The 16,716-nt window shown below is 37.3% G+C and overlaps 1 protein-coding gene across 1 annotated transcript in view; it reads left to right on the plus strand.

The window, feature by feature from the left end:
• Lyst (lysosomal trafficking regulator) overlaps window positions 1–16,716 on the plus strand; it is a 171,381-nt gene that overhangs the window by 24,089 nt on the left and 130,576 nt on the right. The window contains exons 2-4 of the mRNA XM_074056828.1: window positions 657–745; window positions 5,280–5,478; window positions 15,348–15,438. Coding sequence (XP_073912929.1) covers window positions 696–745; window positions 5,280–5,478; window positions 15,348–15,438 — 340 coding nt within the window. The 5' untranslated portion in view covers window positions 657–695. The remainder of the gene's footprint in view (window positions 1–656; window positions 746–5,279; window positions 5,479–15,347; window positions 15,439–16,716) is intronic.

Below are 16,716 nucleotides of genomic sequence, written 5' to 3' on the forward strand. Positions count from 1 at the left end.
GATTGCTAGGCAGGTGCTCTACCACTCTGCTAGCACCAGATTAATCTATTTAAGAATTTCAAGGATTTGAAATTTGGTAGTTATTAATCATTGTTTGTTTTTTTGTGTTTTAAGTTCTCATATATCCTCTAATGCCTTTCACCAGGCAGGAGAATAATGACTTGACTGTTCATGGGAACCTTGAGTTGTATGTAGGTGATGTCCTGCCACCTCCTAGATTACATTGTTAATACTGATGCTGGTCTGAGTCTTCTTCATGGTCAACTTGTGATTTATCTAGAGATTGGAGTTGGGACAGGAAGAGCTATGGTTAAGTTCTTAGTAGGATGTTCTAGGGCTCCCTGTCTCAAGATTCAGTTCTTAAGGTTAGGAATTTTTTTTTATTACACTCTTGAGATGATTACAAAGTTTGTTGGGGAGGAGGAGGATGAGAGAGTAATGGTGGGGGTGAGCCTAACCAAGGTACATTGTAAGCATACATAGAAACGTCACAATGTAACCTTCCTGTACAGCTAATACATGCTAATAAAAGTGTTTTAAAAATTTGTTGGCTATTTCACATTTCACATGTAAAGACTGGCCACTGATTTTATATCAGAACTTTGTTAAAATTACTTGTGGTTTACTATTGCTGTTGATTTGTCCTTTTTTTGTAGGTGAAGCTTTATTCGAAGACTATTTGTTTCATCTAATTTATGAACTCAAATTATATAGACTCTAAATGTTACAGAAGTGTTAAACTCTGGTAAGTATCTAATGTAATAAATATTAACAGTTGAAAGACTTGATTACTCTAAGGCTTTGAAACTCTGTAGCTGTATGTCATTAATTTAACTCCAAAGCAAAACAGCTAAATTTTCCCTTAGATTGTGGATTGTCCATATAGCAGCATGTTGCAAGATGTATATAATGTTAAGAGGGAAAACAGTTAAATACATAAATTATACTTTTAAAATCGGTTTGAACTCAGAGCTTCATGCTTGCCAGGCAGGTACAATACTGCTTGAGCCACACCTCCAACTCACATTTCAAAAGTAGTAAAACAATACTGAATATTTTTACAACTATAAACATGTATAAAATGTACATGTTTCTCATAAACACCAGCTAGGGAGGTGGAGGAACTGTTGGTGTGACTTTCGTGTACTTTAAGCCTTAATTTCTTTACACACATGCACATGCATGTGAATACACATGCACACACACTCTAACTGACATGATGTAATGTTAATATTTGCTAGGTCTGGGAGTATTTTTTATATTTGAAATATTAGAAATAATGTAAGGCAATATTAGAAAGAATGATACTTATCTTTTCAGTTGGTGTTCAGAATGGCAGAAAGACATTCAATTAAGTTCAACATTCCTTTAAGAAGGAAATAAACACTTAAAATGCAAAATAGAAGTGCCTTCTCTCACCCCTGCTAGTGTTGTTCTGTTAATACTAATGCATTTGGGCAGAAGGATGGGAATTTTGTTTGAATATTGCATAGGAGAGTTCAGAACTTTTATAAGTTGTAGATAATAGGGACTTAGTGCACAGAATGGCTACTGTGCAATAAGAATATATTCTTTTTATTACAATATATTCATTGTATAGGGGAGAGTCATTATGGCAACTCTGAAAGTGCTTATGTTGTACATTGGTTGGCTTACTTTTTTCAAGGATATCAGATATTCTTGAAAAATGTAAGAGAGTGGGTTTTAAACTGTGCTCATGGGCTGGGGATATGGCCTGGTGGTAGAGCACTTCCCTTGCATGCATTGGTCCCTTGGTTTGATTCCTCAGCACCAAAAAAAAAAAAAAAAAAAAAAAAAAAGTACATTCCTCCATCCATCTATACAAAAAAAACTAAAAGATTGTTTTAAAAACAAACAAAACAAAAAGGGTTTTCTGGGCTGGGGGTGTGGCGCAAGTGGTAGAATGCCTATCTAAAGTGTGCTTACCATAACATAATTGTGTGAAGTAATGAGTTTGTTAATTAGCTGGATTTAATCATTCCACAATGTATATATACTTCAAAACACCATGTAGTACATGATAAATAAGATTTTGTCAATTTAAAAAATAAAAAGAAATAGGCAGGGAGCACTGGCTTACACCTATAATCATAGCTACTCAGGAGGCAAATATATAGCTGTTCAAGGCCAGCCTGGGCAAAAATTCAAGAGACTCCATCTCGACTGTAAAAGCTAGATGTGGAGGCACATGCCTGTCATCTCAGCTAAGTGGGAAACATAGATAGGAGAACCAGCTCCAGGCATAAACATGAGACCCTTTTGAAAATTAACTAAAGTAAAAAGGGTGGGGCACGGCTCAAGTGGTAGAGCACCTGCCTGGCAAGCATAAGTTCTTGAGTTCAAACCCCAGTGCCACCAAAAAACTAAGATAAAGTAAAAACACAAAAATAAAGAAAAGAGGGTGGGAGGCAAGGGAGAGAGATGGCCCAAACAATGTATACACATATGAATAAATGTATAAACAATTAAAAAAATAAAAGAGTAAGGGAGCTCATGGAAAAAGTTTTTCAAAATGTCTAAATGAAACAAAGCAGGTGTTAAATCAATTATATATAATACCTCATCCATGTAAATATGTATATATTTTATATATATTTTTAAATTAGAGAATTCTTTTTATATATTTTAATGTACAGAGAATGCTTTTTACTGATACAGTGTCTTCTGCTTTTAGGAAGTAAGATTGAAATCATTCCTCATTAATTGTCATATCTAAGAATTCATGTTGATTTCTGTCTTAGGGCATTTTCTGCTTGTGTAACAGAGTATCACAGACTGGGTAATTTACAAAGACAATAAATAACTTCTTACCATCTTGGAGCATGCATTGGCATCTCTTATCCTCTGTCATGAGTGCTGACAGTGACAGTTTCTGTGTTGTGCCACCCATGGCTGAGGGAGAAGAGGGCACGAGAGTGGCAGTGTGTGTGCCCAACCTCTCTTCTTCTTATTATTATAAAGTCATCCTCCATGGGGCCCTGTGCGTATGGTCTCTTCTAACTCCCATTACCTCTCGAAGGCCACTTCCAAAAATGATCATATTTGGGGCTTAAGTAGCAGTTTTTATTTTCCTAATTTCTAGAAAACGGGGCCAGATTATTGCCTTAACTGTTTTAGTTGTTAACATTTCAAACATTTCTCAAGTTGTAGTGTGTCTTGCAGTGGATGGTGTCTTATAAGCACTGACAGGAGGCTGCTGTGAAGCTGTTGACCAGCCTACTCCTGAAGGAACTGGGTCATAGCCCCTCGAGTTGTCAGTGCTTCACTGAGTTCTGGGCATTACTAGCCCTATACCTGCTGAGTTTTAAATGTTTTCTGAAACTCTTAAAGATCAAGAAAAATTGCAGAATGATGTTAGCAACTTTGGGAAATGTCTCAGTAACAGTAGTGCAGTGCTCTTCAGGAATGCTCTATTATAGGTAGTCTGGGTGTGGCCCAGAGAGTGAAAAAAAAGCATTGAGTCAGCTGGCACCCTGGCTCACGCTGCAATCCTAGCAGTTTGGGAGGCTGAGATGCGGTGGGTCATGGTTCCAGTGCAGCCCAGGCAAAAAAGTTTGTGAGACCCCATCTCAACAGAAATAAGCTGGGTTAGGGGCACCTGTCATTTCAGCCGTGGAGGGAAGCTTAAAATAGGTCCAGGCTGCCCTGGGCGAAAAGTGAGACCCTCACTCAAAAATAATGACAGGAAACAGGACAAGAAGTGCAACTCAAGTGGTGGAATACCTGCTGAGCCAGCAGCTCGCCAGCACTGCCATAAAAAAAAATCATGATTCAGTGGCGGTCCTTGCCCTTTCAGTATGCAGCAGTGACACATTAGGCAAGATGCGCTACAGAGATGCACAAGTGTGCACTAATTGTGCATTAGCTTCTGTAGTTTATTGAGCAATTTAACTTTATAAGATTTACAAATAGCCAATGTTATGTATAGAGGTATTGCTGCATTTTAGAATAATGAGTGATGTGCCTTTTCATGCTTTTTTTCTTACTGTTCAATAACATTAAAAACGATATTTGTTTCATATATATTTGTTATTGTAATAATATCTAGGGTTCGGGTGGGAATTCAGGAGTTAATCTGTCATGCTCTAGAAAGCAGGCATCAAGGAGGTATAGGACTTTTCTCTAGCCTCTCCTTTTCATGTTTCATCTGCTTTTCTTTGCATCCTATTGGTTCCTTTTCACCCAGTTGTCTTTTTCTGCGCTTCAACTACCTCGTAATGACCACCATTGGCCCATCTCTGTGTGACCAAGTATGTTCTTTACTTCAGATCTCCAAGCTGAAGAGAGACCCTGACTGGCCCAAGTCCCTTTTGCAAGCTACACTATACAAGTACATCTTGCAGCCAGCACTTATGTTGGCTGTTCCTGAATCAGGCTTGCTTCAGTTGATAGGCCCCTGGCCCTGCCTCCTGGCAGTAGGTACAGTTATGTGGCCTGTGCCCTCTTGGCCATGACTGTGGAGCCAGCGTCCCCCAAAGAGGGTTAAGGAAAACAGCTCCTTTGAGAGAAGCATTTTTTAAAGTAACATATGTCTCAAAATTACCTTCAGCCTGAAGATAAAACTATTTAGAAACTCCTTGGATATTTTGTTGCTCATGACTTTTCCTTTTTGAATATTAGCACGTTTTTCTCTATATTTATGTCCCTCCTCCTGTTTATTTTACCTTATTGTTCTCCTGAACCTTCAAATGTCACCTTGCCTTTTGTTTTATTCCTATTTATAGTAAGAAGCCAAGTGGCTTAACTTGAGCTACCTGATAGGAACACTTCCTTCCCCACAGTTAATTGAGCCTTGAGTTCCAGGGAGCAGACCAGTGGTTACAGGCTCTATCACTGTATTATATTTTAAAAGGTCCATGTATCTGTTTTCAAACAGAATCTCCCTTAGCTGCCACCACTCACTAGTGTCTTCTATCTTATGCCTTCTGGTCTGTGCTTAGACATTTCAAACCTGGGACTCATTTCTATGTTGTAGGAATTATTTGAGGAACACCTGAGTAGGTCAGAGCAATGCCTGAGAATATTACAGGTTTAGGGATCAATAGCCAATAATTTTAAGTCAATCTTCAGTGAAACAACAAAACCACGTGGGGTTTTTTTGTTGTTTTTTTTCTGTACTGCAGTTCAAACTCAAGGCCTTGAGCTTGCTAGACAGGTACTCTGCCACTTGAGCCATGCCCCCAGCCCTAAAATCACACAGTTTTGAAAGTAAATTTGTATCCATTTTTCTAATCTTTTTTACTGTATTTCTTTTATAGCTCGGTCATGAGCACCGACAGTAATTCATTGGCACGTGAATTTCTGACCGATGTCAACCGGCTTTGCAATGCAGTGGTTCAAAGGGCGGAGGCCAGGGAGGAGGAAGAGGAAGAGACACACATGGCAACCCTTGGACAGTACCTTGTCCATGGGCAAGGATTTCTCTTACTTACCAAACTAAATTCTATCATTGATCAGGTAACATTTCCATATCTAATAGTTTTTCATCATATTATATATAATATAATCTTTCATTATACTTGATTATAGGTTTGTGATTTCTGGGTTATACAGCTTCTGAGAGTCTTTTTGAGATAAAGTCCTTTCTCTCACATCATTCCAACAAAAAAAAGTAGCCCCATTTGTGAACACATTGTTTGTTTGGATACTTTCACACTGAAGTGTCTTTGGGTTATAAATAATCTCTTTTCTTCTGAAGTTGTTCATGTATGCTTTTTATTCAAATATCAGTGAGATTTTTATGATTCTTAGTAGAGCTATAAGATTATAATTCAGAAACATGAATCTGCACTTTCAATAAAGATCAAATTCATGTTTGAAAAGTTTGGCATGAATTAGATTTAGGGAGTTTACTAATTCTGGGGTGAAAGCAGAGACTCCTTCCGTGTAAACTCATAATTGCTGCGTCCTTCAGCTTGTTCACAGCTAGTTTGCAAGCATTGCTGCTTATGTCTGAAGTACAGGTGGTCATGTTGCTTTGCTGTCTCTTTATTGAAGAATTAAGAGAGTTTCAAGTTAGTCGGGACTAGATAGATGTTTTCATACAACATTTTATAATTGTGAAAACTTGAGGTCTAGAAACACTAAAAACTCAAAGTTGACCTAAAGCCCAAACATGATGTGATCTTTACTTCATTTCAGTAGGACACAGTGGTGGTTTTGTGGAGGAAAGCGTCTGTAATCTGCTTCAGGGGCTGGTTAACGCAGCTCACGGTGTTTCCCTTACCTTGAGTTGAACAGATGGGAGGGCTCTGCAGTGCTGCTGTGTTCTCTTTACCAGCGCTAGGTGTGTGCTTAGCTATCACTGAGATCCTTTGCTGTGAATGCATCTTCTTAACAAGTACATAAATTAAGTAAACATGAGGGACTAAAATCAAGCAATGCCTCTGTTTCACTGTGAACCAAGAACCCCAACAAACATAAATCAGGATTTCCTTATTCACCGTGTTATTTACCTGTCATGAACTTTCCAGGACCCTTGCAGGTTTTATGTATTTATATTCTTTTTTATTAAAGTGATTTGTTAAATGTGTGATTAGATGTAATTTAATTGTATATATTGTATGAATTTACTACAAATAAAATTTAAAATCAGAAAAAAGTATTTTTTACACCAAGTATAGTGATTTTTTCTTTTGAAATTTTGCTTGAAAATATTCATTAGACCATGTGTAGTAATTTTTTATCTTGAAATTTTAATATGCATATTATGCTCTGTTCATCTTCTTACTCCATATTGAGACAGTTCAGTGCTTTTTAAAAAAGTTAACAATTAATATAAATAGCATCAGAAATGTAAAATACCCAGGAATAAATCTAATAAAGTATGTGTAATACTTCTGCATGAAATTTTATAATACGTTATTATGAGAAACTAAAGGAGATTCAAGTAAGTGGAGAAATACGTAATTTTCTTGTGTTGAAAGAATTAATATTGTGGATACACGTTTTCTCCAAATTGATCTGTAGATTCCAATACAATTCCAATCAAAATCTAAATAGGTTTTAAAAATAACAGTGTTACCGAGCACATTTTCATTACCTCAAAATGAAACCCTGAGCTGGCAGAGTGGCTTAAGTATTAAGAGTACTTGCCTAGCAAGCGTGAGGCCCTGAGTTCAAACCCCACTATCACAAAAAAAAGAAGAGAAAGCAAATAAAAAGAAACCCTTGTCCTTCAACTTTTCTTTTCCTGTCTTCCCCCCACTCCACACCAGCCCTAAGAAACCACTAATCTGTTTACTGTCTCTGCATATTTTATGCTGCCTCTTTTAAGTCATGAAATATCTTTTGTGTGTGTGTGTGTGTGTGTGTGTGTGTGTGTGTGTGTGTGTTCGTGTGTGGTACTGGGGTTTGAACTCAGGGCCTACACCTTGAGTCACTCCACCAGCCCTTTTTTGTGAGGGGTTTTTTCGAGATAGGGTCTCTCGAACAATTTGGGCTGGTTTGGAACCGCGATCCTCTTGATCTCTTTTGCCTCCTGAATAGCTAGGATTACATGTGTGAGCCACCAGCACTCATGCCATGAAATATCTTTTAGTGTATTATTACATGGCTGAAATCATTTGAGTCATTCAGCAATAATAGTTTTTCTTATGGTAATATTTTGCAAGTCTTTAGTATTAGCCATTCTAAGTAAATGTGAAATAGTATCTTATTGTAGTTTTAATTTGCATTTCTCTGACAACTAATGAAGTTGAGCACTTTCTCCTGGACTTACACAGTAAAGGCACAGATATTAACTGTGTAGTGGATGGATGTTGATTATTATTTATTCCCATGCAACCACAATCAATATTTAGATGTTCCCACCACCCTAGAAAGTTTGGCTGTGCCCCTTTTCATCCAGCCTGTTCCCATCACCCACTGTGAAGCAACTGCTGTGCCGATTTCTAGCTTTGAAGTTAGTTTTTGACTTCTAGAATTTCCTATTGGTGGGCCCAGGCAGGATGTGCTCTAGTGTCTTAGATTCTTGTGTCCGTGGTGATGCATGAGACAGTCATTTAGTACTGTTTATTACTGATTAGTGTTTTGTTGTATGGACATGCCACAGTTTGTTAACCATTCACCTGTTGTTTAGCCATTTGGGTTCTATGCATTTGGATATTATAAATAAAACTGCTATGAGCATTCTTGTGAGTTTTTGTGTGGACATGTTTTCATTTCTCATGGATAAATATTTAGACATATAATTGCTGGGTGAAAGAGTAGGTGTTTGCTTAACTTTAGTAGAAGCTGCCAAACTTTTTCAGAGTGGTTGTACCATTTTTCATTCCTACCAGCAGTGTATGAGAATTCCAGTTGTTTTACAGCCTGTGTTTATATTGCCAGTCTTCTTGTTATTAGCCATTCTTAAGTGAATGTGGAATAGTACCTGATTATGCTTTTTAATTTGCATTTCTCTGACAGCTAATGATGCTGAGCACCTTTTTATATGTTTATTGGGCATGTACATACAGTGGTCATCCTTTATCCACAGGGGATATGTGCTAACACCTCCTGTAGCTGCCTGAAATTGTGGATTATACCAAACTCTAGATATATGAATTTTTCCTATACATAAAAACCTATGGTAAAGTATAATTTATAAATTGTACACAATAATATTTTAATGAAAACTGATAATAAATTAGAGCATTTATTACAATATACTGTAATAAAATTTATTTAAATTTTATGAATTACTTATTTCTGGAATTTTCCATTTAATACTTTCAAACTGTGGGTAACCAGAACCAAAGAAAGCAAAACCACAGATAAGGAGGGATTACTATATCTTCTTTGGTAAATGTCTGTTCAAGTTTTGTGCCATTTTAAAGTCAGATTCTTTATCATCCAGCATAGTAGTTCTTTATGTGTTTTGGATAGAAATTTCTGTTAGGTTACAAAATTTTTTTCTGTGGCTTGCCTTTTCATCCCACCCTCCCCGGTTTTTAGAGAACAGGGTCTTGCTATATTGCCTAGGTTGGTCTTTTCATCCTCTTGTAGCTCATGAGTGCTAGGATTACAGGCATGTACCACCAGGCCTGCATGCCTTTTCATTTCTTAACAACATTTCTTCCCCTTCCCCCTCCAGGGATTGAACCCAGGGCCTCTTGCATGCTATATAAGCTCAGTGCTTTCATTGAACTACACCCCCTCCCTCCCATCCTAAAAGTGTCTTTAGAAAAGCAGGTTTCTGTTTTTTGCAATGTTTTGTGTCCCATTCAAGAAATCTTTGTCTTGCAACTTTGGAGTTGCAAGACATTTTCCCAGTTTTTTTTTTTTTTTTCTTAAAGCTTTTTAGTTATTTCTTTTGCCTTGAGGTCTGTGATCCACTTTGAATTAATATTTGTGTATAATGTGAGGTAGAAGTTATGGTTCCTTTTCCTCTTCAGCTACCTGGTTGTTCCAACATCATTTCTTCTTGAAAGTCTGGTCTTTCCACACTGAATATCATCAAAGCCTTTGTGGAAAATCAGTTGACTATACATGTAGGGGTCTCTTTCTTGACTTTCTGTTCTGGCTCACTGATCTGTCATCTAATCTTCACCAACACCACACCTTCTTCATTACTGTAGCTTTTGTAAAAGTAAATCTGGAAACTAGGTGGTATAAGTTCTCCAGTTTTATTCTTGCTTTTTATATTTATGTGATTTTCCATATAAATTTTATTAAACTTATCATTTCTATAAAAGTGCTCAGTCTAATTTTGATTTCACTTGGGATAATGTTGAATTCATAAATCAATTTAGAAAGACTTTATAATGTGAGTTTTCCAGACCATGAACATGGTATAAATCTGTTTTTTTTGGGTCTTCCGTATCTTCTGTGCAGTATTTTATGGTTTTCCTTATAGAGGTCTTGCACACTTTTGGGTAAGTATTCAAAGTATGTTATTATTTTGATGCTATTGTAATAATCATTTAAAATTTTTGTTTCCCTGTTGTTTGTTGCTTATCAACAACATACATTTGCTGGGCTAGAGGTATGGCTCAAGTGGTTGAGTGCCTGCCTAACAAGCATGAGGCCCTGAGTTCAAGCCTCGTATTACAAAACAAACAACAGCAACAACAAATGTACATTTGCTTTTTGCATATTGATCCTGTATACTGGGCCTTTCCTAAATTCTTTTATTAGATCTTGAAATTTTTCTGGAGATTTCTTAGAATTTTCTTAGCATCATGTCATCTGTGAATAATGACAGTTTCACTTTTTTTTTTTCCAATTTTTATGCCTTTTATTTTGTTTTCTTGCCTTTTCTATTGGCTTCTAGCACAAAGACAGATGGGAGTGGCAAAAGTGGGCTTCTTTCCTGGGTCTGACCCAATGGGATGTGTGCACATTCCATGATTGAATATGGTGTGAGCTTTTGATCAGAATGAGGAAGTTCTCTTCTGTCCCCAGCTCACTGAGAGTTTTTAATCCTGAATTGATGTTGAATTTTGTTAAATGTCTTTTCTGTATCTGTTGAGGCTGTCATATGATTTTTTTCCTCTTCATTCTGTAGTGTGGATGAGTTACATTGACAATTTGAAAATGTTGAACAAAGTTAGCATTTCTAGGATAAAACCTGTTCATGATTTATTACATCCATACATTTCCATCTGTTTATTCTTAAGGAGAAAATACTGTTTAAATAGAAAAAGCGTATTCTTTTTAATGGTTAATGATAACAAATTTTAAGTTTATACTCAGGCCTATATAAGTTCTTTTAAAAGAACTTTTGTCCAGCCTAAAAAAGTAACAGTTTTCCTTGATTTTAACCTTAGGACAATTGTCAACTAGATGGGTGACTTTAGTCACTTAATTGCTCCAGATCTTGATATCTTCATCAGTAACATAAGAACATCCAGTTGGATGACTTGAGATCTTTTCCAACATAAAAATTATTTGTTTCCTTATAATATTTTATAATGTTTTCTGACTTCCTCTATACCCTGATTATAAATATATAGCTTTATTCTTATGTAATAGGTGGAAGATTGTGGGAATCTATTGACAACAAAGTATATCAAAATTAGACTAGTAGGGGTGGGGATGTAGCTCAATGTAAGAGTGCCTAGCATGCTCAAGGCTCTGGGTTCCATCCTCAGCACCAGAAAAAAAAAACTTCTTAAAACTGACTACTGTGCATAACCATGTGGCATAAATAGTATTTTTAAACATTTTAGTGATATATAATTCCCATTCCTATTCAAACCCTATGGATGTCTTATAATGTTACTCTTTTTCTGAGTAAAGAATGAAGTTTTACTGATGGAGGTTTTATATATATGAACAAAAATTAATTTAAATATTCTAATTGGTTTCTTTTTCCTTGAGCTATTTCCTGTTTAAGACAGTACTTTATTCTTTCTACATCTTGTAATATTATCACTTTTATATATAGTTATGCATATATAGTAATGCATAACTAGCTTATCTACAGTGATATATAAAATAAATATGATTGAAAAGTATCAGAGTGACTATTATTTCATCACTGGTTTATTTAGCAGACCAGCACCTCTGCTAGATGCAGAGATAAAGGAAAAGAGACCATGTTTACCAGGAGCTCTTTGCTTTTGAAAATATGGACAGATGAAAAGATGACTAAAATAGCGTGAAGGTATTCAGGAGTGTAGAGGAGAGAATCATCAGGAATTGCCTCTTAGAGATGCTGGCATTCCTACATGGGGGCCCACAATGTCAAGAGAGAGGGAGTGTGAGAGCAAGGGAACTGCAAATGCAGAGATATACAGGGCTAGAGAAAGAACAGCAATGAACTACAAATGATTCTGTGAGTTGACAGTTCAGGCGGGGCTCAGGTGGAATAGCCAACCACCTTGGCTCCTTGTGGTCAGCTGGCTATACATCTGAATTTGCAGTTAGTTAGCAGATTGACTGAAGCTATTGGATGGGGTTGTTGGCCAGGCTGCCATGGTTCTTTTCTACATGGCCTCTCATCTCATATTAGCTGGCCATACCCAACTTCTTTACCTTATGGTGGAAGCATTCCAAGAGGGTGAGGGAGAATATGAAAAAGGCTGGTGCCTGGCACCTGGTAGGTACTTGAAATATGTTTCTTAAATTTAAGAAGTACCATCTCAGTGAGAATGACTTTGCTATTTGTCATTGCCATGGGGAATTTTAAAAGATAATACCCAATGATTTTACCTTCAGGAAGGGAGACAAAAATGTAAGTATTAAATAAAGAATGGTATGATATTGATTGATTTCTGTAGGTTAGACAGTCTAGAAATAGGAGAATTTCTTTACCATTCATATACTGCAGATCTGTTGGTAACAGATTCTTATCCTGTTATATGAAAATCTGTTCATTGTCTCTTCATTCTTAAAGGATATTTTTGCTAGATGCACACTTGTGGGGGTTGACTTTTTTGTTGTTGTTCAGAAATTTAAATGCACTGATTCACTTTCTTCTTGTTCTAGGGTTCCTCTCTCTCTCTCTCTCTCTCTCTCTCTCTCTCTCTCATCTTTCTTTTTTTGTGGTGTCAGAGTTTGAACTCAGGGCCTACACCTTGAACCATTCCACCAGGCCCCCCCTTTTTTTTTAAGGGTTTTTTCAAATAGGGTCTTGAGAACTATTTGTCCAGGCTGGCTTCCAACCATGATCCTCCTGATCTCTGTATCCTGAGTAGTTAGGATTATAGGCGTGAGCCACTGATACCCAGTGCTACAGGGTTTCTGATAAGTCATCAGACTCAAAAGGAAGAACAAAAGAATAAGAAACAAAAAAAAAAACAACAAGGTATATGTAAAACCCATCATGTTTACAACCACAGAAAACATTATGAGTCAATGCTACAACTAAAAAGCAGGCTGTATATGGCATGTTTTCCCTAATATGGCATATGGGGAGCTATCTACTTGACTGGTGTGGTGAAGCACCCCATCCCTTATATACTATGACTATTGTGTATACTCAGGACCTTGGGAGATAAAACTAGAGCTTGATTTGAAATAAAGGGCTGCAAGTTCTAGTTTTCCAGCATACCCACAAATAAGAGAAAAATACTTTGTGAATTCCAGAAGGACATAATTAAATATGAAGATTCTTTGGTTCCAGACTGAATAAACCTGGGAATATATGATACTTCAGCGTAATAGGTCCAGATGATTAGGGAGAGCTGGCTCAATGATGCTTTGTGTTGGAAATGATGGTAACTGAGTGTGAAATGGAGAGTTGTTTCCCTACTGCCGTATCAGGCTGGAGGATGATTCCGGGCCCCCATCAGGACTGCAGTTCTAAACCCCAGAATCTGTTCTTTATATAATCTCATCTTTCAGAAAATTCGTGTTTCCAAGAATTAGTCTAATGTAATTAAACGGGGGTCAACAGGCATGAAATCCTGAGGGGAGAGCAGTAGTCTTGGGTTGGTTGGGAAGGAGAAACTTCACCAAGGAGATAATGCCATGAAGTGGTGGGAAGGAGTGAAGTTTGTACCAGAGCATGTGTCACTCAGAGACCAGGAGTCAGAAACTTCTGTTCACACAGCAGTGGGAATTTACCAGTGTACTGTTACATGGAGCAAGGGCTAGCTTATTAGAACAGTGTGTCTATAGAGCTGCTTCACACACTCCTGAGGTTCCTACATGCTCCATTAGAATGCTGTGAGTTCATCTACTAAAGATGCAGATGGTAATTAGGACTCTACAGGAATGAAGAGCTAAAAGGTGGCTTCCTTTAAGATCTTGTACATTTCTTCACCTCCCTTGACTCTTCATCCTGTTGCAATGGGACCTGTACCCTGATCACTCCCTCGGCCCTCCATTGAGGGCCATAAGGATGCTCAGTTGCTGAAGGCTGTTTAGCCATCATCTCACACAGTTCAAGGACAGCAGCTGTTTGCTGTTAGCATTCTTTCTCCTACTGCTCTTTTCTTTGTTTGTGTGTATCTGCTTCTCCTCAGTTTCCTCTGCAGGCTACACCTCAGACAGCCCACCTTTAGTTCCTTCAGCATTCCCCAGAGCTTCATTCTCACCAGTTTTCTCTTATTTTGCATACTCTACCTGGAAAACCACACATGTCCTTGACTTCACCCCAGTACCTCCCAGATAATTTTGTTCATATCTTTCGCTTAAGTTCCAAATATGTATAATGTTTTGTCTACTGAAAAGCTCTCCACATTGAGATATTTTACCTGCATCTCAGCCTCCATATGCCTGAAAAGTAGCTCCATTATCTTTAACCCAACCTAGTAACACTCCTTAATTTTTTGACTTGGTGAATACATTGTCAGCTACCTAGTCACCTAAACCAGAAATCTGTGAGGAGTCTTTCTAGATCTTTTTTATTTTCTTCCTTCTGCCTCATAGAAAACCAACTGTGAGTCATTTTTGTTCTACCTTACACATTCTCTAATGTATCTCCTTTTCCACTTTTGATGAAGAGTACTGTATATACTCATATACTCATGATCTACTCAAGCGGACCATTGCGACCCTGCCTCTAACACCAGCAGCTCCCCGGTACTCTAGTTCTGTCCAGCAGATTTAATTGCATCAATTTGACCCCTCCCCTCCAACTGATATGAGGAATCAGTCCTGACTTGATTTGTCATTAAATCCCTGACTATCCGTGCCCCAGGTGTCCCCGGTATAGCTCTCTGTACTGTGCGAGTCCTACTTTCACACTTCTCATAATAATTGCTCTTTTTTTTTCTGAACTCCTACACTGGACACCTGTACCTTAACACCAGGGGACTTACTCATACTACACACCTTCTATTGTTCTTGTGGGTGTGTGTATGTATTTTCTGGACCAAAATGAGGAGATCTTCTCCAGGTTGGACCATATATTCCAGAAAGGGTAAGACAGTAAATCCTGTGGATATAGTGTGCCATCAATGAATATTTTGGACTACCCTCACTAATAAGTCTTTATATGCACATATTAATAATAATGTCAGTTTCTCTTTTGAATTTGTTTTATGAGTTTTACATTTAACTGCATGAAGACTGACATTTTTCTAGTAACTTTGTGTTATTAGTTTGCTAATTAATAGGGCTTAACTTTTCATTTTCACCTAACACATCTGTTTTTCAGAGGTGAGGAAGTTTTGCAATGTGCATGGTGGTGATAGTGCCTACTTTTGGAGACATCAGCAGGAATGTGCTAAATACCATCACATACTCATACATTCTTCTGTCATTGGAAAGGCTTATAAACTGAAAAACGTCACAGTTTTAATTGGATTTAAGATAGGTTTATTTGATTCTTAGCTTCTCAAATGTAATCTTTCAAGACAAAGGGTATCCTGGCTCAATTTAAGACAAGATATTAGGAACTAATGTGTCTCATGCCCTTAGAACAATGAAGGACCACTTTGTTTCTGACACAGGCACTGACATGCAGAGAAGAACTCCTGACTCTTCTTTTGTCACTTCTTCCCCTGGTGTGGAAGATCCCTGTGCAGGAACAGCAGGCAACAGGTATGTAACCTCTGCAGCAAGTCATTGTGTTATCTGTCAAGTCCCATTGGGAGAAAAATTCCCATTGAAAAGCTACTTCTGCCTGAATGGTAATGCAGCTTAGGTTCAGAATGGTGTACATCACTGTGATTTATTATACATTTAATGCAAAAATTCATTGTGCAAGCACATTTTTATTTCTTCCAGTAATACAAAGTCATGGTGCTTCATAGGACAGTACACAAATGTAGTGATGATTAGAAAATATACAAAGAAAAGGAACAAGGCAAGGTGTGCCGTGTAAGATCAGAAGAATGGGTGGCGACAAGTTTGAAGAAATGCCAGTTCATTGCTTGAAGACTACTTTCTATTACCAGTGCTCTAGGAATAATTTTTGCAGTGTTTGTTTTAGTTCAGGTTTTCTAATGTTTCTTTTAAAGGATAAATTTGAAGTAATAATTTGTTTCAAGGCTGGGTAAAATTATGACATGTAAGGCCAATATATATTTTTAATTTCTGATTTTGAAAAATTATGTATATGAAAATACATGAAACTTTAAATGTTTCAGTGGAAAGATGGACAGTTTTCCCCCTTGGCCAGTTCTGGGATATGTAAATTGTGAGATACTCGAGAGCCTCTTGGGCTAAAAATGTCTTCCTACCTTCCACTTGAATGCCTTGTCTCTATTTTCAGTAAACTTTGATCAGGAACTCTTTTTAGGAAGGTATTTAAGGTCTTCTAGTATTGTTTCCTGCTTACTTTTTGATGCAGTAACTCTCTTCTCTTATTTCCTTCTGAATTTGTAGAATTCAAAAATTGTTACTCCTTTAAGAAATTAGATAAGTGCCTTTTTAGGGAAGGGCTCTCTGATTTCATTGTCAGTATCTTCTGCTTGGATAGAATAATCCAGTTCCTTTTAATTTCTGCTCTAAACTGGTTTGTTTTCCCTCTCCTAATTAAAGCACAAATATTTTACCTACAGTGTTTATTTATTCACTGTAAATTGTAACTATATTTTTCATATAGCTTTTATTATATATTACAAAGCTATATAATATATAGCTTTAATTATCATTGAGTGGTGACCACAGGCTAGACCTTAGGCTTTAGGGACTGAGGATGAAACAGTGATGTCTCTACCTGTGCCTAGCTCAGGACATTGTAACCAGAGTCTTAGGCCAGCACTGGGGGTTCTAACATGCCATATCCAGCCACTCACCCCAATAAGCCAAATAAAGAGGTGAATAGATAGTGAAGGGCAGAGAAAAGAGATTTATTATGTGGCATGGAACCAAGAC

Source organism: Castor canadensis, chromosome 15 (genome assembly GCF_047511655.1).
Source record: "Castor canadensis chromosome 15, mCasCan1.hap1v2, whole genome shotgun sequence".
Lineage (NCBI taxonomy): Eukaryota > Metazoa > Chordata > Mammalia > Rodentia > Castoridae > Castor > Castor canadensis.